At 37.9% G+C, this 23,719-nt stretch overlaps 1 protein-coding gene across 1 annotated transcript in view; it reads left to right on the top strand.

The window, feature by feature from the left end:
* The window catches only part of HERC5 (HECT and RLD domain containing E3 ubiquitin protein ligase 5), a 55,109-nt gene that overhangs the window by 2,505 nt on the left and 28,885 nt on the right, over positions 1 to 23,719 (top strand). The window contains exons 3-13 of the mRNA XM_002745602.7: positions 503 to 579; positions 2,859 to 3,080; positions 4,553 to 4,644; positions 4,885 to 5,015; positions 7,577 to 7,722; positions 9,096 to 9,172; positions 9,902 to 10,005; positions 11,664 to 11,723; positions 13,615 to 13,708; positions 16,635 to 16,824; positions 19,154 to 19,308. Coding sequence (XP_002745648.4) covers positions 503 to 579; positions 2,859 to 3,080; positions 4,553 to 4,644; positions 4,885 to 5,015; positions 7,577 to 7,722; positions 9,096 to 9,172; positions 9,902 to 10,005; positions 11,664 to 11,723; positions 13,615 to 13,708; positions 16,635 to 16,824; positions 19,154 to 19,308 — 1,348 coding nt within the window. The remainder of the gene's footprint in view (positions 1 to 502; positions 580 to 2,858; positions 3,081 to 4,552; positions 4,645 to 4,884; positions 5,016 to 7,576; positions 7,723 to 9,095; positions 9,173 to 9,901; positions 10,006 to 11,663; positions 11,724 to 13,614; positions 13,709 to 16,634; positions 16,825 to 19,153; positions 19,309 to 23,719) is intronic.

Here is a 23,719-nt window from a genome sequence, read left to right as displayed (position 1 = left end):
GTTTCCCAGGGCAAGTGTAATGTGTTGTTTTGGCATTTAAAGATATTGATTAAATAGTCTGTCTAGCCCTAAATTGGATTTTCACATTCGTTAACTCATATGATCCTCACAATAATCCTATGAGTTAAATTTCCAGAAATAAAAGTTTTTAACCTAGAAAAAAATACGTATATCATGAAATGATTTGTGAGACTTTTCCCTAGTAGATTCTATGAATTAGAACTCATTTTCATCTTGCATTTATTCCTGCATCATAAAATCATTGTTTGCATAGAATATTTTAGTCATTTTATTATAATTATGTAATGCATATTATTTTTTCTTAAACCACTAATTAAAACATATAGTATTTAAAAAATAATTTTAGATGTACTGAATGTGATGCATGAAATTTAAAGTTTTTTCTTGCGCTTTATTTCTAATTAAATACCATTAATAATTGTAAAATCCATATTGTTACTTTCATTATGGTGATTAACATAAAATGTATTTTTTTCATCAGGTTTGAAAGCATTTTACAAGAAAAAAAAATAATCCAGATCACATGTGGAGATTATCATTCTCTTGCACTCTCAAAAGGTATTTTTCTAGAATAACAATAGTTTTTAGAAGTAATACATGTGTGTGTATGTGGAGCCAGTAGAATGTCTATACTTCACTTTGTAACAGGACAGAAATATAGTTTTGTATATTTAAGAATAAGAAATATATTCTTAAAGCAAATACAAAATGAGAGAATTCTTGGATCTATAAAATGTTCAGGTTTCCATAATTACTACTCCTAAATTTGGTTTTATGTTCTTATTTTTCAAGTACAAAACAGTGAAAATTTTCTGAATAATCAAAACTATTTACTATGGAATCTGGTCCAGGCCTGGGGCCACCCTTTCCCAGAAACTTATTCCCTTTTCCTAACATTCTTCCAGCTTCCACTCTTCCGGCTCAGAATCTCCTGGGTCTGATTTTGTGGCCAGGTTGCAGGCCTCTGATATGTCTTAACACTGCCTTTTAAATTCAGGGATTCTCCCTAGTCCTGTAGTATTTATCATTTTCTATCAGACACTGTCATGGTGGAAATGGGAGCAGTGAATATGAATTATATCCTAAAGACATCTGATTATGAGGCTAGGCTTGGTGGCTCATGCCTGTAATCCCAGCACTTTGGGACGCTGAGGCAGGAGGATCACTTGTAGCCAGGAATTTGAGACCAGCTTGGGCAACATAGGGAGACCTCATCTTTACAAAAAAAAAAAAACTTAAAAATTAGCTGGGCATGGTGGTACACACCTGTAGTCCCAGCTACTTGGGAGGCTGAGGCAGGAGGATCCCTTGAGCTCAGGAGTTTGAGGCTGCAGTGAGCCATAATCATGCCATGACACTACAGGCTGGATAACTGAGTGAGAACCTGTCTGAAAAAAAGAAAAAAGAAACTTACTGTGAAAGGAATAATTAAAATAGAAGTAGGGTGATAGACGGGGAATTCGGAATCAAGGGAATTTTTGCTAATATATAGGACAGATACAAACATGTTCTTAAACTGAATAGAAGCTGGGATTCAAGGGAAGTTAATAATTAGTATTTGACCTTCACTGCAAGGCCTTTGAGATTTGATAGTATGAACTTGTATTGGAAAAAATTGATAATTTGACTTCATTAATTTATGAACAAATATTTCATTTTATCTACTGTGTTTGGATTATGAAGATGAAACACACACACCCTGCCTTTAAGAAGCCCAGGGTCTGGCCAGGCGCGGTGGCTCATGCCTGTAATCCCAGCACTTTGGGAGGCCGAGGCAGGTGGATCACGAGGTCAAGAGATCAAGACCATCCTGGTCAACATGGTAAAACCCCGTCTCTACTAAAAATACAAAAAATTAGCTGGGCATGGTGGTGCGTGCCTGTAATCCCAGCTACTCGGGAGGCTGAGGCAGGAGAATTGCCTGAACCCAGAAGGCGGAGGTTGCAGTGAGCCGAGATCGCGCCATTGCACTCCAGCCTAGGTAACAAGAGCGAAACTCGGCATCTCAAAAAAAAAAAAAAGGAAGCCCAGGGTCTAGAGGCGTGTATGTACAAGGGTAAAGGGGTATTCAGAGTTTATTACTAGTAAATCACAGTACAGAAAGAATAAAAGTTGGGGAAACAAGAAAAGAAACTGGTCATGCTCATCATTGTATTCCTGGTGGTTGACAGGTGCATGAAAATTCTGTGTGAATGAGAGGCTCTGCTTCCCACCAGATCCTCCATAATATCTTGCAAAGAGGTGCTCAGTAAACCTTAATTCTCTGGTGTCTTTTTTAGACTCTATTAGATATCGTCAGCTCTATCAAATAACATCTAAGAACTCTCCCTAAAAAATGTGCTCCATATATTCAATTAATAGAAGAAGAAACTCATTCAAGATACTGTAATTTCAAATGAATTTTACAGTTGTTTATTTGAGATCTTGTAATTTCAAATGAATTTTACAGTTGTTTGAGCTCTTTAGGCATGTGAAAGGTGGGGAGATAGAGAAAACAGTAGTTCTGGATTTTATTTTTTCAGAGGTAAATTGCTTCTGTTTTTCATGGACCCATTGTCTGAGTGCTTTAAAGTAAATATTTCTTGAATTTGATTTTAATATGTTCATATAGTTTCATTCACCTTCACCCTTTGAGGTGAGGGATAAAGAAGTGTAACTGTCACTGCTAGAGAAAAGATTCTATGTTTTTCTGAGTCAGACATAGGGGATCTGAGAGTCCCATCAGTGAAAAGGTACAAAATTGTGATACTATACTAGGTAGAGTATGCATAATGCTCTAGGGTAAGTCTGCTGCATTTTAAACTGAATAAAACTGCATTTACTTTGTTTATGTCAAGGTGGTGAGCTTTTTGCCTGGGGACAGAACCTACATGGGCAGCTCGGAGTTGGAAGGAAATTTCCCTCAACCACCGCACCGCAGATTGTGGAGCACCTCGCAGGAATACCCTTGGCTCAGATTTCTGCCGGAGAAGCCCACAGCATGGCCTTATCCATGTCTGGCAACATTTATTCATGGGGAAAAAATGAATTTGGACAACTAGGCCTGGACCACACTGAGAGTATGGAACACATTCTCAGATTCCTATTATCAACAAATATCCTTGTTAGATAAGGGGTGGATTTAATGCCTCTCCCTGTCAAAAATAGTTCACATCTTCACTTTTCTTTGCACTGCTTTTCCTGACTACCTCTCTGTCTTCAGGGCAGAATAAGGCCAAGAGACATGCATAGTGTGGAAGTTGTTACTATAATTGAGTCAGGGCTGTATGTGAGATGGAAAAGGGCATTGAATTAGGGATGAGAACTTGGATTCTGATTCCTGCTTTGTAGTTTACTAACTGCAAGCCTTGCCCAGTCACTAAACTTTTCTCTAGGCCTCCTTTTTTTTCCCTTTAGATGGAATTTTCCCCCTTGTTGCCCAGGCTGGAGTGCTACAGTGGCATGATCTTGGCTCACTGCAACCTCCACCTCCTGGTTCCAAGCGATTATCCTGCCTCAGCCTACCCAGTAGCTGGGATTGCAGGTGCCTGCCACCATGCCTGGCTAATGTTTTGTATTTTAGTAGAGATGGGCAGGCTGGTCTTGAACTCCTGACCTCATGATCCACCTGCCTCAGCCTCCAAAAGTGCTGGGATTACAGATGTGAGCCACCCCACCTGGCTCTCATTTTCTTTTTTTGTAAAGTGACAAGTTTGGATGAAATGACCTTCAAAGCTTTTGCACTTAAAGTCTGTTAGTGTATTATTACAAAAGAATACTAAAATCCTGTTTAAGAAATCATATATCCTGATCTTATTCTGTAAGGTATCAATTAAATATGTATACACACAAAAACACCCATGAAGAAACATGTAATTTCCATTATTGAACAAAGCTGATGGCAAAATTTCTCTTGAGCCCAAAAACTGAGTTTTCAGGTGTAACAAATTCTGCTGCTTTACCCAGCTATGGTAATCTATGCATTACCCTGGATCACAGGTTAGATACTTGTTTCTCCCTGACACAGTGCAATGCTTATTACATAGACTAGCCCATAAGTCAGTGTTAGAAAAATATTCAAAGGAGAGGAGAGAATAACGGGCCATTAAACTACTTTGGCTGAATCTCTGAGTGCTTTGACAGGAAAATAATCATAAAGGAAAAAAGAGGTAGTAAGAGGTGGTGACACTGTAGCAGATAATTTGGAAGAAAAAAAGAATTGCTATGTTCATTAAAATAATTCTAGATGGAGATTGGAAATATCTAGTGGGCTGCAATTAAAGTGAATCAAGTCCAGTAGAATTGAGAACGGGCTTTGGGAAGTGGTTTGACCCTTTCACAGGGGGTGCCCGTAAGTGTGACCATTTTGAACACTGTCCCACCTTCACCCTGAGGTGTAGAACTTGGTCCTAAACATAGCAATGTAGAGCCTTTCTTGTCAGAATATCATGAGAATTGTTGTTGCTGGACTGAGAAGCAGCAGTCCGGGTAACTCCAGTGTGAAACTCAGCATTTCATTTTGGTCACTTTAGCTGTTCTTTTCCTTACATAGGTAAAGATTCTCCTTCCCTTATTGAAGCACTAGACAATCAGAAAGTTGAATTTCTCGCCTGTGGTGGCTCTCACACTGCCCTGCTCACACAGGTGGGTGTACCCTTGTCTCTTTTTGGCTGTATTTTTACAATACACCTGTTTTGTATGGGAAGTTAGTGTTTCCCAGGGAAGAAAGATCATCACTTCCTACATGTAGCACTGTCTTTCTTATATTTAGGAGCTTTTATCTAAATAAAAAGCTTTGACAGTGCTTTTTATCTCTTTGCATCAGTGAATACTACTTTTTTATTATATTTCTCTAGCATCTGATACGACATTCTCTTTCCTTAGGATGGGCTGCTGTTTACTTTTGGTGCTGGAAAACATGGGCAACTTGGTCACAATTCAACACAGAATGAGCTAAGACCCTGTTTGGTGGCTGAGCTTGCTGGGAATAGAGTGACTCAGATAGCATGTGGAAGGTAAATTGTAAAGTGTCAATGAAATTGATAAAATGAATGCAATAAACTAGATAGTAATTTAATAAAATTTCTATCAGTTTCTTTGAGATAAAAGAATCAAACATTTTCAAATCAGTGAAAATGCTTAATTTATATTATAAAAACCTAATATGTCTTTTACTATACGTGGTTGTTTTCTTTGAGTATTTTTTTTTGTAGTGAGCAAATACAGTTTACTTTCTGTTGTCTCCTTAGCGAAACACCTTTGTAACTATTCAAGTACACTTTTGTCTTTAAGAAAAATACGTCATTAATTGTTTATTTGGAAAAAATAAGCGCAGATCACAAAGGATTATTCATTAATGTAAGCATCCTCTCTGACAATGCCTGGCAGCCAACATACTTTTTAATTACCAGAATTCTTTCATTGTAGCCTGCCCTGATCATGGTAGAGTATAAGACAGAGTCAGTGGTGGTTTGAGCGAAATATTCCTAAGACGTTTAATTTTCACAGCTCTTTTTTAAAAAAATAAAGGTAAAATGTCTTGCTCAAATTCCTTGGTTTAGTTAAATTTTTGTTTTGTTTTTTTGTTTTTAAGATGGAGTCTTGCTCTGTCACCCAGGCTGGAATGCAGTGATGCAATGTCAGCTCACTGCAACCTCTGCCTCCCAGGCTCAAGTGATTCTTCCGCCTCAGCCTCTTGAGTAGCTGGGATTACAGGCACACACTGTCACAACCAACTAATTTTTATATTTTTAGTAGAGATGAGATTTTACCATGTTGGCCAGGCTGGTCTTGAACTCCTGACCTCAGGGGGTCTGCCTGCCTTGGCCTCCCAAAATGTTGGGATTACAGGGGTGAGCCACCACATCACTATTTAATTTTTTTGATCATCAGATCTATCAGTCCACTTCTTTCCAGTGGGATGTTGGGAGTTGGTGGGGTTAAAAAATATCTTCCCCCATAAGCACTTATTTTTTGGGCAGTTTTTTCCTCACTAAACATGGAGCAAAATTCAGACTGTATCTGAATATTGGATTAATTTTTGTTTACTAAACCATTCTTATAAAAAACTAGCCTACATACTTTCAGTCTGTGGGCATTTTTTATGATCGTGGAGTAAAATTACATAAATGGGTAATATTAAGGTAGCCCAAATTATCAGAATATGAGTCTCTTCACCAAAGAAATGTTCTCTTTAATATCGATACCTCATTCAGTATCTCTCAACCAGAGCAGCCTTATCACCTCTTTGGATTCTTCATTACACACAATCCTTTGAGTAGCATGTATTACAAGAGAAGGAGGTGAGTTGGAGATCTGTCTCAATGCACATCAGGGCAATACCCCTACTAACAGGACAATTCACTGGAAAGACACATGAACTTACTGAAAGCTATTATGCCTACAGTCACATTTATTACCAGAGAAGGATGCGAATTAGTACCAGTCAAAGGAAGAAACATAAGGGCAGGGTCTAAGAGGGCTCCAAATGCTGAGCTTGTGGCTGTCATCTCCCCTTGGAGCAGGTGGATGGTGTTACCTCTTCTGGCCTGATAATGTGACAGGACACACAGAATTTGCCATCCAGTCAGAAAAATTCACCCAAGTGGAGATTTGTTTTTGTTTTTTGAGACAGGGTCTCACTCTGTCGCCCAGGCTGGACTGCAGTGGTGCGATCTTAGCTTACTGCAGCCTTGACCTCCCAGGCTCAAGCAGTCCTCCTGCCTCAGCTTCCTGAGTAGCTGGGACCACAGGTGCCACCATGACCAGCTAAATTTTAACTTTGTTGTAGAGATAGGGTCTCCTTACATTGGCCAGGCTGGTCTTAAACTTCTGGGCTCAAAGTATCCTACTGCCTTGGCCTTCCAAAGTGCTGGGATTATAGGCATGAGTCACCACACCCAGCCTAAATTGAGGGTTTTTATTGGGAGTTTATTGCTTAGGCATGGCTGGTTAAATCATTGTGCAGGTAGTTGAACTTAATCTCCAGCACTGCCCTCCTGTGGGTCTGGTTAATATCACAGGCCACGGGAGTTCTCTCCCAGGACCCTGCCATGCATAAGAAAGACTCTTCTCTATCACTTGGGAAATTCTGTGGGTTTAGAAGTTACCTCCCAGGAACTGGACACTGGCCAGACACCTCTGAGCAAGGCCAGATTTCTTGCTACACACCAGTATAGTGGGAGATACCAACAAGCAAATTAATAGGAAAATAAGTGTGGTAAAGGTCTTTGAGAAATTAAGTGGGAGCTCAACTCTGTCTTCCAGGAGAGATGGCTTTCAAGAGGTGATGACTCAAAGTGAGTTTTGAAAAATGAGCAGAGGGCAAGGGGAGGTGCTTTATCCCAACAAAGGGAACACCATTTGCCAAAGTATGACATGGTCATGAGTGGCCTTTGGGTTCCAAAGTCTTTTCAGGTACATGTTGATTTCTTGGTTTCCAGATAGTTTTCATCCTTTAAGAGATGTTTAGTTTCACTCTCACTGGGTAACATAGTTTTGGCAATGTACTGTATTGCTAAACGCTCTCATCATAGTGTGTAATTAAGAATTGAACATATATGCTTTTGTTTAATAGGTGGCACACACTTGCCTATGTTTCTGATTTGGGAAAGGTCTTTTCCTTTGGTTCTGGAAAAGAAGGACAACTGGGAAATGGTGGAACACGTGACCAGCTGATACCGCTTCCCATGAAAGTATCATCAAATGAAGACCTCAAATTTGGTAAATTGTATAGGATTTGGCATAGTATCTTTTCTAGAGAAAACGATTTTTCTAACTGGGTAATGTGGCAAAAAGGAAGCAGTATATGACTATGAAGGGAGTTTCTCTAAATATTGGTTTTATTTTTTTTTACTGGTAAACAATTCAAGAGTCAGTCTAATTTATCAAGACAAAATAATTATTCTGTATTACTCCTTCAGATTAGGCGTAATGTGAATTTAAATGATAACAAAGTAAAATAGACTATGGATTCAGAGGCATATGCAGCTCTCATTCCAGTTTGCAAGACTTACTAGTTCTGTGGTGACTGGTTGCCCTGGTTAGGTTGACCCACAGTCATGTAAAACCCTCTGAATGATGAGCAGTCAACATATACCTGGCACTGAAATGTGCTCAGCACTTACTTGTATTATCTCACCAATCCTTTTAATGATTCTGGGAGGTATATTCTGTCACTCCTGTTTTACTGGAGGATAAAGAGACTTGTAGAGAAAAGTGTTAGCCACTTACTCGTGGCCAGTAAGTGGTTTGTCTGGAGTTCAACCCGTGCCCTATGTGATCTCAGAGTCTGAGCTCTGAAACACTCCACTACAGAAGCACCTTGGAGCATGTCTGTTACTTGTTTCTGAAAGCTTAGTGGTGACCTCAAGTAACAAAATTTACTCATTTCTTGTGGGAAAATGAACAGTAGAGTTATTTTCTTAAGCAGCATGTATTATGTTTGATTCCTTGTAATCAGTTACATGGGCTTAAAGTACTTATATTCTTTACAGCCAGCAGTCACTGGTTAAATCTTGAAAACATGGTTTTTAGTAATGGGAGTTGAATTAAACTGGTGGCATTTAGCAAATCAAATATTTGCATTTTATATATAAACATTTATATAAAACTGATGTCACATGTTCACCTTGTGAATTACCTATGTTTACCAACTAGACTTTACTCCAAAATGTTTGTATTTCAGTTTCTTAGTTGGTGGAAAATGTACTAAGTTTTGTCTATTAAGAAAATAAAATGACTGTGTTTAAGGAGAATCTGGGCTAGGTGCAGTGGCTCACTTCTGTAATGCCAGCACTTTGGGAGGCCGAGGTGGATGGATCATAAGGTCAGGAGTTCAAGACCAGCCTGGCCAACATGGTGAAACCCCATCTCTACTAAAAATACAAAAATTAGCCAGGTGGGGTGGCATGTGCATGTTAATTCCAGCTACTCAGGAGGCTGAGGCAGGAGAATTGCTTGGACCAGGGAGTCAGACAGAGCAAGACTCTATCTCAAAACAAAACAAAAAGTAGAATCTGAAGTTACTTAAATTGAATATGCATGTTTGTGCCACATGACCTTCAAAATTCTTACTTTTTGTGCATCCCTTTCAGAAAGCCATACCTCAGAAAAGGAGCTAATAATGATTGCTGGAGAGAATCAAAGCATTTTACTCTGGATAAAGAAAGAGGTAAAAATAGATCTCCAGGTGTTCTATAACTTGGTATTTTAAGCAAAGCTAAGGGTTCTAGCATCCAGGCTTGGTGAATGCCAAAATCATCAGATTACTAGGCTGACTTTCTGGGGAATAGCTGGACATTATTGACCCTTTATTGCCTAAACTACATCAGTATTTTCCCACATAAACCAGCAGATTTGTTCGTGGTGAATGTCTAATCAGTGTGACTTCTGTAGACTCTACATACCTTTTGGGGGCTACTTGCCAATGATACTTGGTCAGTATCTTTGCAAACCACAGAGTGACAGATTCTGAAAATGGCTTTGCAGGCCAGTACTAAGAAAAACCCAAGGTTCATGGGCCTGCAAATAAAAAGTCCATAACTTTCCTGCCCTACTTCACCAAGAGAAATTGAGTTCCTCACCCTTCTGCACACAACACTTTCAGGATCTTCTCTTCCATTCAAGGCTGTCTGATGTTCAGTTTAATTTGATTGTATTTGTATAAAGTGCTGAGTGTTGAGGCCCTCAGAGAAATTTACTTTCAGTCTAAGCCCATTTGGACAAGAAAATGGCAACCAAGCAAATGATTGATTACTTTTTGGTTGAGTATCACTTTATGATTGTCCCAGGACTATACTACCCATGTTTAAAAGTTAGTTTTACCCTCTAGGGTATACCTAAAAGTTGGATACCTATCCCTGATATGTCTAAATTTATTTACTTTCCTGTTTGTTTACAGAATTCTTATGTTAATCTGAGGAGGACAATTTTGACACTGAATGAAGGGACTATAAAGAGATGGATTGCTGATGTGGAGACTAAACGGTGGCAGAGCACCAAAAGGTACTCCCCATGGTCTGATTGTCTGCTTATAAATCACTCTCAAGTATCATTTCTCAAACTAGTTCTGCACAGCAATATGAGATTTTGTAGACAGGGTTTTCCAGAGAAAGAAACCAATAGGATATGTGTGTATTTCTGTCTCTGTCTCTATCATGTCTGTCTATCCATCTATTTATGGAGGGGAGAGAGAGAGGACAGAGAGAGAGATTATTTTAAGGCATTGACTCATAAGATTATAGGGGCTGGCAAGTCCAAAAACTGTAGGACAGGCTAGCAGGCTGGAGACTTGGGGAAGAGTTATTGTTGTAGCTCAAGTCTGAAGGCAGTCTAAAAGCAGAATTCCCTCTTCCTTGGGCAACCTCAGCCTTTTCTCTTAAGACCTTCAACTGGAGGAGGCCCACCCACATTATAGAAGGTACTTTATTTTTATTCACTTGTTCAAGTACTTTACCCAGTTTACTGTTTTAAGTGTTAATCTCATCTAAAAATATACCTTCACAGAAACATGTAGAATAATGTTTGACCAAATACCTTGGTACCATAGACTAGCCAAGTAGACATATAAAACTAACATGTAAGCTGTAATCATTACAACTAGCATGTAAGCTCCATGAGGACAGCTTTCTTTACTGTAGGGCTTCTCCAGGCCTCTGTTCATGTATATTGTGAATCTCTGACAAGAAAATACAGTCTATAGTGTTTCCCAGTTCCATTTGATCCTGGAGCCATTAGTTTGTGTACCTCCTATTCTTCACTGAACAATTTCTGTCATTCTTCTCTAAACCATAGCACTCCTACAGTCTGTAAAGATTATACCTATTCTTTTTTTTTTTTGAGATGGAGTCTCATTTGTTTCCCAGGCTGGAGTGTAATGGCGCTTTCTCAGCTCACTGCAACCTCTTCCTTCTGGGTTCAAGCGATTCTCCTGCCTCAGCCTCCTGAGTAGCGGGGATTACAAACACTCACCACCATGCCCAGCTACTTTTTGTATTTTTAATAGAGATGGGGTTTCACCATGTTGGTCAGACTGGTTTTGAACTCCTGACCTCGTGATCTGCCCACCTTGGCCTCCCAAAGTGCTGGGATTACAGAAATGAGCCACCATGCCCGGTGATTATACCTATTCTTACAAACAGCATCTTTTAGAGATATTTTTAGATATGGCTTTCTAATTCTGGAAAATAGTTTTACAAAAAGTTGCATCATAATTTTCAGGGCATAAATAATTAAGAACTATTTGTACAACTAATTCTAAGATTAAACTGAGCATACTCCTTCCCTTATTTAATTTCTGGTAATTTATTTTGTTTCTACTTCAGTGGAATACAAATAAATAGGGCTTGCATAGTTGGTAGGGTGGAATTGTTTTACTTGTCCAAGAAAGTACTGACCATAAATCAAGCCTTTCCTCTTTATCTGAGGCATCTCTGAGTATGTATAAACTTTTTTATTTTCCATGCTTGCTGCTGAAATTTTGATATTTACCAAACAGAATGGACTTTTAGATACCAATATAATATGCATACGGATAGGAGACAAATGGAGAGATTGGAAGGATAATTATAAAATGTTGTATTTATCATGTCTCATGCTATAAAGAGTCTGTATGTCTGTATACCATGTGATTTGGTTTAACCAATGTCTTATTACTAATATAGGGAAATCCAAGAGATATTTTCATCTCCTGCTTGTCTATCTGGAAGTTTTTTAAGGAAAAGGTAACATATTTAATAAATTAAAATTCTATTAAGAGTACTGTAAAAGAGGATGAAAAATGATTGGAGGGTAAAATAATTAGCTGTATGTTCATCTCTTTTTAAAAATTGTTTTTTAACAAAAGCAAGTATATGCTTGCTGTAGAAAATGTCAAAAGTATACACAATAAAAAGAAAGTTGAAATCTTCATAATCCATCACTTAAGAGTAATAGCTAGCATTTATGTATATGTATGTATTTTTTCATGCAAATGTATTCTTTTACAAAAATTGAGATCCTACTGTTTTTTGCTTTTGTTTTTTTGAGACAGGGTCTTGTCCTGTCGTTGCCCACGCTGGAGTGCAGTGGTGTGATCTTGGCTCATTGCAACCTCTACCTCCCAGGCTTAAGCAATTGTCCCACCTTAGCCTCCTGAGTAACGGGACTTCAGACACATGACACTACACCCAGCTAATTTTTGTATTTTTTGTAGAGCTGGAGTTTTACCATGTTGCTGTAGAAAATGTCAAAAGTACACACAATTTCAAGGCCAGGCTGGCCTTGAACTCCTAAGGTCAGGTAATCTACCAGCCTCAGCCTCCCCAGGTTCTGGAATTTCAGGTGTAAGCCACCATGCCCAGCTGGGTCATATTGTTTTTACATTGTTTTCTACTTAATGTTTGCCCATTTTGCATTTTATTCTTTTTTGGTAATTTTTTTTTTTAAGACAAGTTCTCACTCTGTCACCCAGGCTGGAGTTACAGTATCATGATTCACTGCAGCCTCAAACTCTTGGGCTCAAGCAGTGCTCCCACCTTACCCTTCCACATAGCTGGAACTACAGCCATTTGTCACCACCTCCTGCTATTTTTTTTTAACTTTTGCAGAGACAGCAGCTTTGCTATGTTGCCCAGGCTGGTCTTGAACTCCTTGGCCTCAAGCAATCCTCCCACCTCAGCCTCCCAAAGTGTTGAGATTATAGGTGTGAGCTACCACACCCAGCCAGTAGCATAATTTTAATGGCTGCATGACCTTCTGTTAGGAGGTCTTCCATGAGAAGATAATTAAACATTTCATTAATAACTTTATATTGAAGTACTAAGAAATTATTGCTCAGAAGCCCCCTCTTTTAGTCCCTACTTTTCAGTCCATGTAACTGGAAGAAATGGATGTCTTTTTTCAGAAATGGGGAAAACCTTTATCTTTTTTCCGTGATTCATTTGTTCCTTCCTTTTCCTTTCCTTTCCTTTTTTCTCTCTCCCTTCCTTCCTCCCTCCCTTCCCTCACCTCTCTTCCTTCCTCATTCCCTCCCTTCCTTCCCCATTCCCTCCCTTCCTTCCCCCTCCCTCCCTTCCTTTCTCCCTCCCTTCCTTTCTCCTTCGCTTCCGTCCTTCCTCCCTGCCTTTCTTCCTCCCTCCCTCCCTCTCTCTCTCTCTCTCTCTCTTTCTTTTCCCTTCCCTTCCCCTCCCCCTTGCCCTCTCCTCCCCATTCCTCTCCCCCTCTTCTTCCCTTTCCTGTCCTCAGGGTCTTGCTCTGTCACCCAGGCTGGAGTACAGTGGCATGTTCACAACTCACTGCAGCCTTGACCTTGCAAGCTCAAGTGATCCTCCTGTCTCAGCCTCCCTCTGTGGCTATTTTTTTAAACTGGGAAATATTTATTTTTTTAATCTATTATAGATAGCATGAGTTAAAGTCTTATAGTATATATAGTTAATGCAGCCTTGATTTTTTTTTTGTATTTTAGAAAAAATCATGTTGTCTACTACACTTTAAATTGCATTTGTATTTAGATAATTTGTTACAGTTATTATACACTTGAGAAAAAAGGTAATTTTATTGAAATGAGGCAAGCTCTACAAGCAGCTTTACATCTAGAGAGATAATCTAACAAAATACTAAATTTGTCTTCTACAGAAGAACTACAGAAATGTTGCCTGTTTATTTGGACTTAAGTAAAGCAAGGAACATCTTCAAGGAGTTAATCCAAAAGGACTGGATTACTAACACGGTATCTTCAGATTATTATGTCGAGAAAGAAAATCTACCAGAATATTTCTTATAAGAACTCAAAATTTCAGAAGAAATGTTTTGTGTTAAGGGATTCTCCAAGACCTTGTAGCATATTCAGATTAAGTTAGACTCAGATAACATTTAGGTGTTTGCCCTTTTAGCGTGAAATAGTTGGTGTAGTAGTCACACAGGTTACAAATATTCTAAGTAATGTGTCTGTACACAAACACAAATACACATATATGCATACACATTCCTAGAGGAAATTTTCCAACTCAGGGCTTTAGAAAGATGATTAAGGATTTGTTGAGATTGGCACACTAGAATAAGAACATTTTATGTGCAATCCTTTTAAGTGTAAATGTAGAAATGAGAACAGTTTTTTTCTGATATGAATATCCCTGCCTGGATTCTTTCTCTCTGTTTTTTTCATTCCACTTTTCTGTAGGTTCTAGAATGTTCTTGTTCTTTATGAGATGATTGTTTCCCATTTCAGCACTGTTACTACTGTCTATAGGTTTTCTTCTTGCAGGTGCTCCAAACATGCTTCCTTTATTAATTTAGCCTTTCTTAATGTAGTCTTCATTATTTTTCTATTATTCTGGTTGATATAGGGATACTACTTTCTGTTCTTCTCTCCATCTTTTTCTCTCTGGGTCTCACTGTAGTTTTTTTCTCTCTCCCTTCCTTCCTCCCTCTAGCCACCCCCCCATTTTTTCTAGTCTGTCTCTGTATTTGTAGCTCTCTTCTTTTTCCCTTGCAATCTTTAATCTCTCACCCTTCCTTCTTTCAGCTCCCATACTTGCTCTGTCTGCCACAATAAGCATTCTCTATTTCAGCTGCAGGTTTTCTCATATACTCCTTTCTTTCAAGGGAAGATGGAAAGTTCAGTTCTCTTAACTTTGGCAGAACCACAGCCCCACTGGGGGTCTGAGGTGAAATGGTCCCCTAATTCTGTACCTTTATTGGGACTCTGTAGCACTTATTGCTACCTGTTATCAACAACCCAGGAACTACGCTGTGGACTGTTTCATCAACATTTGTTAGTGGTCATTTTCTTTGGTTTGTTTAAAATCCTCTTGTTAGGAGTATTTTAAACTTTCTTTCTGTAAGATTCTGAGTCATTGCTACTGAATACAACTGTGGAAAGATTACGAAAACTAGAAGCCCTTTTGTGCATCTGTGAAGGAAAGCATCTGTCAGTTCATTATTAAGGGCTCTGCCTGTTTACTAATTATACCTTGATTGTGTTAGAAAAAAAGACATATGGTACGTAAATGAAATGATCATAGCGCATCCTTGACCTCATTGTTTCAGAATAAGATAATTAGAACAGAAGACCTGTAATATTTCTTTCTATTTTGAGGTTCTGTGATATGGACTCTCAGACCTTTGGCATGTGTTCATTTATTTAACCAACATTTGAATACGTGATATGTGCTGGACACTGTATTGATGACTCTTGATGAAAAATGAAAGAGACATGCCCCCTGTCCTTTAGAAGCTCATGGTATAGTAAGGGAGACAGATACATACATGCATACATTAGTGCAAAGACCTGGTGTGTTTTACAGTTTACTGTCTTCACTAGTGTCTAGCTCAGAACGTAGTCTGTGTATAATATTTTTGGATGAATTGAGTCATTATTAGGACAGTGAATGGTTAGCTCTATTTTCTCAAAACAAGTTGCCCAGAGGAATTAGGATCTTACCAGGTGCTCACACAAGGAAGGGCATTCCAGGCAGCTAGAAAAGTGTATGCCAAAGCACAGTGTGTAAAACAATAGGACTGGCTTGAGGGTACCACAGTAATTCTAAAGGTTTTGAGTAGGTGAGGAGGTTTATTGTGTCTGATAATGAGCAAGGAGGTAGAAAACGGGTACTAATAAGATGTTGAAATAGAGTTATTAGGTATATGTAACTCCAAAGACTGAACTTCATTGTAGAATTCAATATAATATTTTAATATAAAAATAATTATAAGAATTTGTATATTTAGAGATATCATTTAGCCACTATCTCATAATATAATGATTAAGAATTTGGGCTTTGGAGTCAGAAAGATCTAGAGAAAGTCCCACTTAGCTGTGTAACCTTGAGCAAATCACTTAATTTCTCCGAATCACATATTTCTCATCTGTAAAATGGGATTAATATAATCTATGTTGTGGAGAAACAATAAGGGTTAAATGATCTAATTATTATATGTGCATAATTTAGCATAATAATTGACAAGTAATAAGTACTCCATAAATACTAGCTTATCTTCATAGTGAGATTTTAAACAAATGATTACTGTGATCTAAGCACACATAACAAAAATTCAGAATTCCATTCCAATTTTTCCTAAACAGTTACATTCTGAATTGGGGAAACTACAAGGAGATTGGAGGGGCTAGAAATTAGAGTTTGTGATAGAGACAGTTGCTCTTATGGGAAGATAATGAGAATCATGTTAAATTTTATTTTTGAAATTGTTGGATTTTTATCTTTTTTCTTTTAGTTTGTTTTGTTTTATTTTGTTTTGCTTTTTGGGGTTCTGATGCATTCTTACTCTTAAGAAAGAAACCCAAAGTGTGATACTGTAAACTAGAGGGTAGAAAATGGTGCTTATTATTGAGAAGGCTATTAGTTCTGAATCCATTGTTCATCCAGTGTAACTCTTGCACACGTGATTTTTCTCTTGATCTCCTTCATTCACCCCAGCAACTGAATGGAAAGAATACTTGTTGTATATCCTAAATACCACCAATATTTGGGAGGCTAGGTTAGAAAGGATGTAAACAGAGGTTTTAGAAAAACTAAATGATTATTCTTATTTAGTACTAGAATGAATTCCAGCCTCTACACTTTGTCTTAGTACCATAAGTTGCACCGTTTCTACTGAATTTTGAATGCCTTTTCCCTGTTCCTTTCTGACCACAGATAACCACCTGCCTCAAAGATAATCTGCTCAAAAGACTTCCATTTCATTCTCCATACCAAGAAGCTTTAGAAGTTTTCTTCCTTCTCCCAGAATGTCCTGTGATGCATAATTCTAACAACTGGGAGAGCATTGTAGTTGCATTTGCAAAGGCTGTTTGTAAAATGAGTGACCAGTCTTCACTGGTTCTGGGTAAGATTGATGATTTTCTCAATGAAAAGACATGCCTAGTAAAGTTATGGCAAAACTTAGATAATTATAAATATATTCATTTTTTTCGTACTTATTGTTAGATACTCTAAAGATACTGTAATTAATTACCATGATTCATCTAAAATAGATTATTCTAGTACCTTTTTAGATTCCTTGGAAAGGATACACACATGGCTTGGTCATGATTTCCTTAGTCCCCAACTTTTCACTGTAAGGAATTTCACAGAGAAGTTGAAAGAATAGTACAGTATACCATGTGGAATAAGAAGTTGAAAGAATAGGACAGTATACCACGTGCCCAGCCGGATTCTATGTTCTTAGATGAATGGTAAAATATTATGAGTGAAATCTCATGTCTTCAACTTATTTTCAAGTAGTTCAGCTAAAATAAAATATAATCTGTACATGAACAGAAATACAAATGGCAACATAGTTATTTTTGCTGACTCTAAGGTAAAGGGTACATGGGTATTTGTATATATCATAATAGCAAAAGCACAGTTGTAATAAACTTTTCAGTGAAAAAATACAATTGCTATTGCAAGTTTAGATTTAACATCCTGGTTGCTTGAGCACAGGGGTTTAAGATTACAGTGAGCTATGACTGCACCACTGCACTCCAGCCTGGTGACAGAGACTCTGTCTCAAAATAAAAAAGATAGGAAGAATCCAGGTCAGTTGTCTTCTGTCCACTGTCACACATCCAGATAGTCTGTTTCCTCCTATCCCTATATTTCCAGTACACTGCAAGTTAGTTCTAGGGCCATGAAAAGAGTTTAATGGGATTTTTGACATGCATACCATATTCAGCTCAAGGAAGTCCATTCTTTATGTTTTATTAAATCTGGGTAACATTGTAAGTGATAAAAAGCTACTTTAAAATGATTTTTGTTTTTTTAAAATCCCAAAATATGTTTTCTAAGAGTTCAAAATCTCAGACAAGGAGCACAAAAAGAAAGTTGTGCGATCATGAACAATTTTTAATTTTTTACACATATACTATTTCATCTGGGCAAAGAATGTGATTTATTTTGTTCATACTTTTTCACAAATTAATTACATCAAGTTTGTAGTTCTTTTAGCTGTAAAGGAACTTTTTCAGGATGTTAAATTATTAGTAGTATTTTTTAATAGAAACAGTGCCTCACTCTGTTACCTAGCTGGAGTGCAGTGGTACAATTGTAGCTCTTGAACTCCTGGGCTCAAGCGACCAGGAAGTTAAATTATAAACTTGTAATAGTAATTGTATTTATTCAGTGAAAAGTTTATCACAAGTGTGCTTTTGTAATTGTAATACATGCTAAAATATTTTATGTGTTTCCAAACGTATTGCTTACTTTTTACCTTCAAGAATCTAAGTGAAATTACATGATAATTAAATTTACCTTCTTTGTAAAGGACAAATATGCAGAGATAGATGATACAATAGTGGTTACTAGTGGATGGGGGTAGAAAGGAAATGGGGAGATGTAGGTCAGAGGAAGCAGATGTACACAAAGAAGCAGATGTGTAGGATCAACAAGTTTAGAGATCCTATAGACAAGACAAGATGAGGACTATCATTAATAACACATTATATTAGGGTTTTTTTTGTTATTAAATAAGTAGATTTTAGCTATTCTTGTTACAAAAATAATTATATTTTTTGAGATGGGGTCTTACTTACTCCAGGTTGGAGCTCACTGCAGCCTCCACCTTCCAGTCTCAAGTGATTCTCCCACCTCAGTCTCCCAATAGACATGTGCCACCATGCCCAGCTAATTTTTTGTACTTTTAGTAGAAACTGAGTTTCTCCATGTTGCCCAGGCAGACCTCAAACTCTGAGCTCAGACAATCTACCCACCTCAGCCTCCTAAAGTGCTGGGATTACAGGTGTGAGCCACTGTGCCAGGCCTACAAAAAAATTTTAATTTGCTTCACTATAGTAACAATTTTACTATTTATATGTATCCCATTACATTTTGTAGAGCTCAAATATACACAATAGGCTGGGCGCAGTGGCTCATGCCTGTAATCCCAGCACTTTGGGAAGCTGAGGTCAGGAGTTTAAGACCAGCCTGGCCAACATAGTGAAACCCTGTCTCTACTAAAAATACAAAAATTAGCCGGGCATGGTGGTGGGTTCCTGTAATTCCAGCCACTTGGGAGGCTGAGGCAGGAGAATCGATTGAACCTGGGAGGCAGAGGTTGTAGTGAGCCGAGATCATGCCACTGCCCTCCAGCCTAGTCAACAGGGCAAGACTGCATCTCAATAAATAAATAAATAAAACTCATTTTTAAAAAAATTTACTTTCTTTGTATTCCTCAGAAGAGTATTGGGCAACTCTGCAAGAATCCACTTTCAGCAAATTAGTCCAGATGTTTAAAACAGCTGTCATATGCCAGTTGGATTACTGGAATGAGAATGCTGAGGAGAACGGTAATGTTCAGGCTCTCCTAGAAATGTTGAAGAAGCTGCACAGGGTAAGAGTTCCTTTAGAAACCTCCATGACTTTAGCAATAAAAATTCCCTTGCTTTCAACTGGCTTGGATCTTAAGCAGACTCATATGAGACATACAAAGTTTCTATTGCTATTTTTTTAATGTTGTTTTTTGTGAATTACATCATATGTATGAAAGGATAATATATATAATACTCTGTAGAATTCAAAGAAATATAATAAAATAAAGATTAATGTCCTTACTACCCATGTTAAAAAAGTAAAACATTTCCAGTACTTTAGAAATGCCTGTGTACCCCTCATGGATTACAACCCCTCCATCTCCCAGAGGTAGCTGTGATCCTGGATTTTGGGATAATCATTCCCTTGCTCTTACTATTTTAGAACTATGTATATGTATCTCTAGAAATTATGTTGTTTAATTTTGCTTTTTCAAAATTTAGGTGAATGGAATACATGCTTCTTATACTCAACATTGTTTTATAGATTGATTCAGATTAATGCTTATGGCTGTATTTCATTAGTTTTCACTCTGCATTATAGTTCATTGTATGAATATACCATATTTTGCTTATCCATTCCAATATTGATGGATATATATGTATATATATACATATATACATATATATACACATATGTATATATACATATATATATATGCTGTTTGCAATTTTTTTTTTTGGTTTTTTTTTTTTTGTGTGTGTGTGTGTGTGTCTTGTTGGGGATTCCTCTATGAGAAAACATGGTGCTATAAACATTTTTGTACATATCTCTCAGTCTTCATGTGTCAAGAGTTGGTTCTGGTTTTCACACCTAATTCTAGAATTGATAAGTTATGGATATGTGTGTGTTGTTCTTTACTGGTAGTAATAAACTCTTCAAAGGCAGTCGGATCAATTTAAATTTTCTCCAAGAGATGATAGGAATTCTTGTTGCTCCATGTCTGACTTTAAGATTTTGAAAATGTTTTTGATATGAAATGATACCAAATTATGATTTTAATTGTATTTTGCTGGTTCAGATGCACTAGAGCATATATTTATGTTTATAATTGAAATATTTGTTTTCTCTTCTGTGGTATGCCTATCCTTCACTTTTGTTCATTTAAATGATGTTTCACTTTTTCTTACTGATTACAGAATTCATTTATTTTGGATACTACTCCTTTTTCAATGATATGTGTTGCAAATATTGTATCCCAGTCTTTTGCTTTATGGTATCTTTTGAGAAACTCACATTCTTAATTTTATTATAGATAAATTTGTCACTCCATTTATTTATAACTTTTACTCCTTGTATCTTGTTTTAAACTTCTTTTCCCCCATAAAGGGTTTTGTTTTGTTTTGTTTGAGACAGGTTCTCCCTCTGTCATCCAGGCTGGAGTGCAGTGGCACAATCTCGGCTCACTGCAACCAATGCCTGCTGGGCTCCAGTAATCCTCTCACCTCAGCCTCCAGAGTAGCTTGGACTATGTGTGCAAGCCACCACACCTGGCTAATTTTTGTATTTTTTGTAGAGATGGGGTTTCACCATGTTGCCCAGGCTGGTCTCAAACTCCTGAGCTCAAATGATTCACCCACTTCAGCCTCTCAAAGTCCTGGTATTACAGGTATAAGCCACTGTACCCGGCCAATATTTGACTTCTTACCGCTTGTAGGAAATATTTTATTTTGGATTCTACTTCTTTGTCAGTGATATGTTTTGCAAATATTGTATCTCAGTTATAGCTTGTCTTTTGCTTTATGGTGTTTTTTGCAAACACAGTCTTAATTTTAATGTAGATAAGTTTGTCCATTTCTTTATATAATTTTACTCCTTGTGTCTTGTTTTAAACTTTTTTCTCCCGTAAATGTTGTCAATTATTACCCTAAATCATGGGTCAGCAGTTTTTTCCTGGAAAGGACCAGATAGTAAATATTTTAGGCTTTATTAGGCATGTGGTTTCTGTCAGAACTGCAGTTACTCGGCTCTTCAGGAGTAGCATAAAACAGCCACAGGCAATACAAAAATGAATGGGCATGGCTATCTTCCAGTAAGACTATAAAAATAGCAGAGGGCTGGATTAGGTCTCCAAAGCTGCCCTAGATAGTCTTCTAAGAGGACAATAGCCAAGGCCAGAGGAAGAATACAAATGGAGGCCTATATACCATATGTCTAATATTTAAAAGATTAAAAACCTAACAGACTGTTAAAATGAAATAAAATATACTGTCCTCCTTTTACAAGTAAACCTTCATAATGACAGGGGAGGACATGTTTGAATTTAGAAATCTCAATCTCCTTAAAATTCTGCATTGAAAAGTGGTGGCATAAATGCAGCTCTCTGGTCTTTTTCTGCCTTGGTTTTGTCCCACACCACAAGGGGTGTCACATGCTCATATGTGGACCCCTCAGCCCATATGTCTGAGTTCCATCCCACCTTCCACCACAGACCCTCCTTAGCCAACCCTGAGGCTGGAGGGTCCACTCTCCAGAGACCAAGCAGGGGAAGAGACCTGTGCCAGAAGCAGGCTTGTAACCTTTTGAACATGGAATCCCAGGTCTTGAGTATATGCAGCCCAGTCTGGAAGAGGATGTGTGGGCTGAAAATAGACAGGTCCTCCTGGCCTTGCAGACCCCTTATTCTGGGAAAAGAGGCTTGGCTGGAGGAGAGCCATGGTAAGAACCATGATCCTGGGGCAGAGGACACTCTTATCTAGGTCTAAAGGAAATACTGACTTTAGCTTTGCACTTCACAATTTAGTGGTTAATACAATTGGAAACTTACTTGGTAAATTAATTTTTATTATTTTTAATATGAAAAAGTTACCCTAGCAGCACTTATTGAAATGGTACCTTTTCTCCATTGATAGGCAATGCAAACTGGTGTGAATCAAGTTTCCATGTGTGGGATTCAGTTTTGGGCTCTCTGCTGTATCATGGGTCCTTTTGAATGGCTGTACATTGATCATTCATATCTAGTAAGAGAAGTACCCCAGCCTTGTTTTTGAAGTGCATCTTGAATATTTTTGACATATAAATTTTGCTAAAAATTTACCACATATATTTCTAAATTGCCTTGTCAAGTTATACACAAACACACACACAGATACACACACACATATACACACACACACACACACACACACAGAGTCTTATTAGGAATTTGATTGGAGTTACATTGAATATATATTTAACTGTTTATCTATATTTGTCTTTTATTATATTGACATCTTTATTGTTGTGAATCTTCATAGCATCTGTTTCTCCATTTATTAGTTGTCTTAACATTTGTCAGACTATTATAGTGTCTTAAAAACTATGTTATCCTATTATTGGTGTATAGGAATGCATCGATTTTTGAATATTGATTTTCTTTTTGAGCTAGAGTTGCCCTCTGTTGCCCAGGCTGGAATGCAGTGGTGTGATCTCTGCTCACTGCAACCTCCACCTCCTGGGTTCAAGCAATTCTTCTGCCTCAGCCTCCCAAGTAGCTGGGATTACAGGTGCGTACCACCACGCCTGGCTAATTTTTGTATTTTTAGTAGAAACAGGGTTTCACCATGTTGGCCAAGTTGGTCTCAAACTCCTGGCCTCAAGTGATCTGCCTGCCTCTGCCTCCCAAGGTGCTGGGATTATAGGCATGAGCCACTGCACTTGGCCTGAATATTGATTCTTATATTCAGCAAACTTGCCAAATCCTCATGTTATATCTAGTATTTACCTATAGTTTCTTTTGAATTTTTGATAATGTTTTCTCTTTCCAGTCCATATACATTTTATTACTTTTTTTTAAATCTTGCTCTAGCTAGGGCTTCTAATGTGATGTTAAATGGAAGTGGGGTAACAGTAGGTACTTGTTTGTGATTTTAAAGGAAAGTTTTTTTCAGGGAGTATTCTTAGTTTCCAAAGGAAATGCTTTTAGTATCATTAACTTGCAGGGGTTTTTTGTTGTTGGTTTTTTCAGTGGAAGTCTCACCCTGTGCCCATGCTGGAGTGCAGTGGTGCTCATGGCTCATTGCAGCCTTGAACTCCTGGACTCAAGTGATTCTCTTACCTCAGCCTCCTGAGTAGCTGGGAGTACAGACATGCCCCACCATGCCCAGCTAATTTTTTCATTTTTGGAGAGACAGGGCCTAACTATGTTGTCCAGGCTGGTCTTGAGCTCCTGGCCTTAAGTGATTCTCCTGCCTTGGTCTTGGTCTCCCGAAGTGCAAGGATTGCTCGGGTGAACTACCACACTGGCTCTATAGGCTTTTTTTTTTTTTTTTTGAGACAGTCTCACCCTGTTGTTTAGACTGGAGTACAGTGGCATGATCTTGGCTTACTGCAGCTTCTGCCTCCTGGGTTCAAGCTATCACTGTGCCTCAGCTTTCTAAGTAGCTAGGAATATAGGCATGCACCATCCTGCCTGGCAAATTTCTATGTTTTTAGTAGAGATGAGGTTTTTACCC

The sequence above is a fragment of the Callithrix jacchus genome, chromosome 3, assembly GCF_049354715.1.
Source record: "Callithrix jacchus isolate 240 chromosome 3, calJac240_pri, whole genome shotgun sequence".
Classification (NCBI taxonomy): domain Eukaryota; kingdom Metazoa; phylum Chordata; class Mammalia; order Primates; family Cebidae; genus Callithrix; species Callithrix jacchus.
This window is presented reverse-complemented; position numbering and strand designations above follow the sequence as displayed.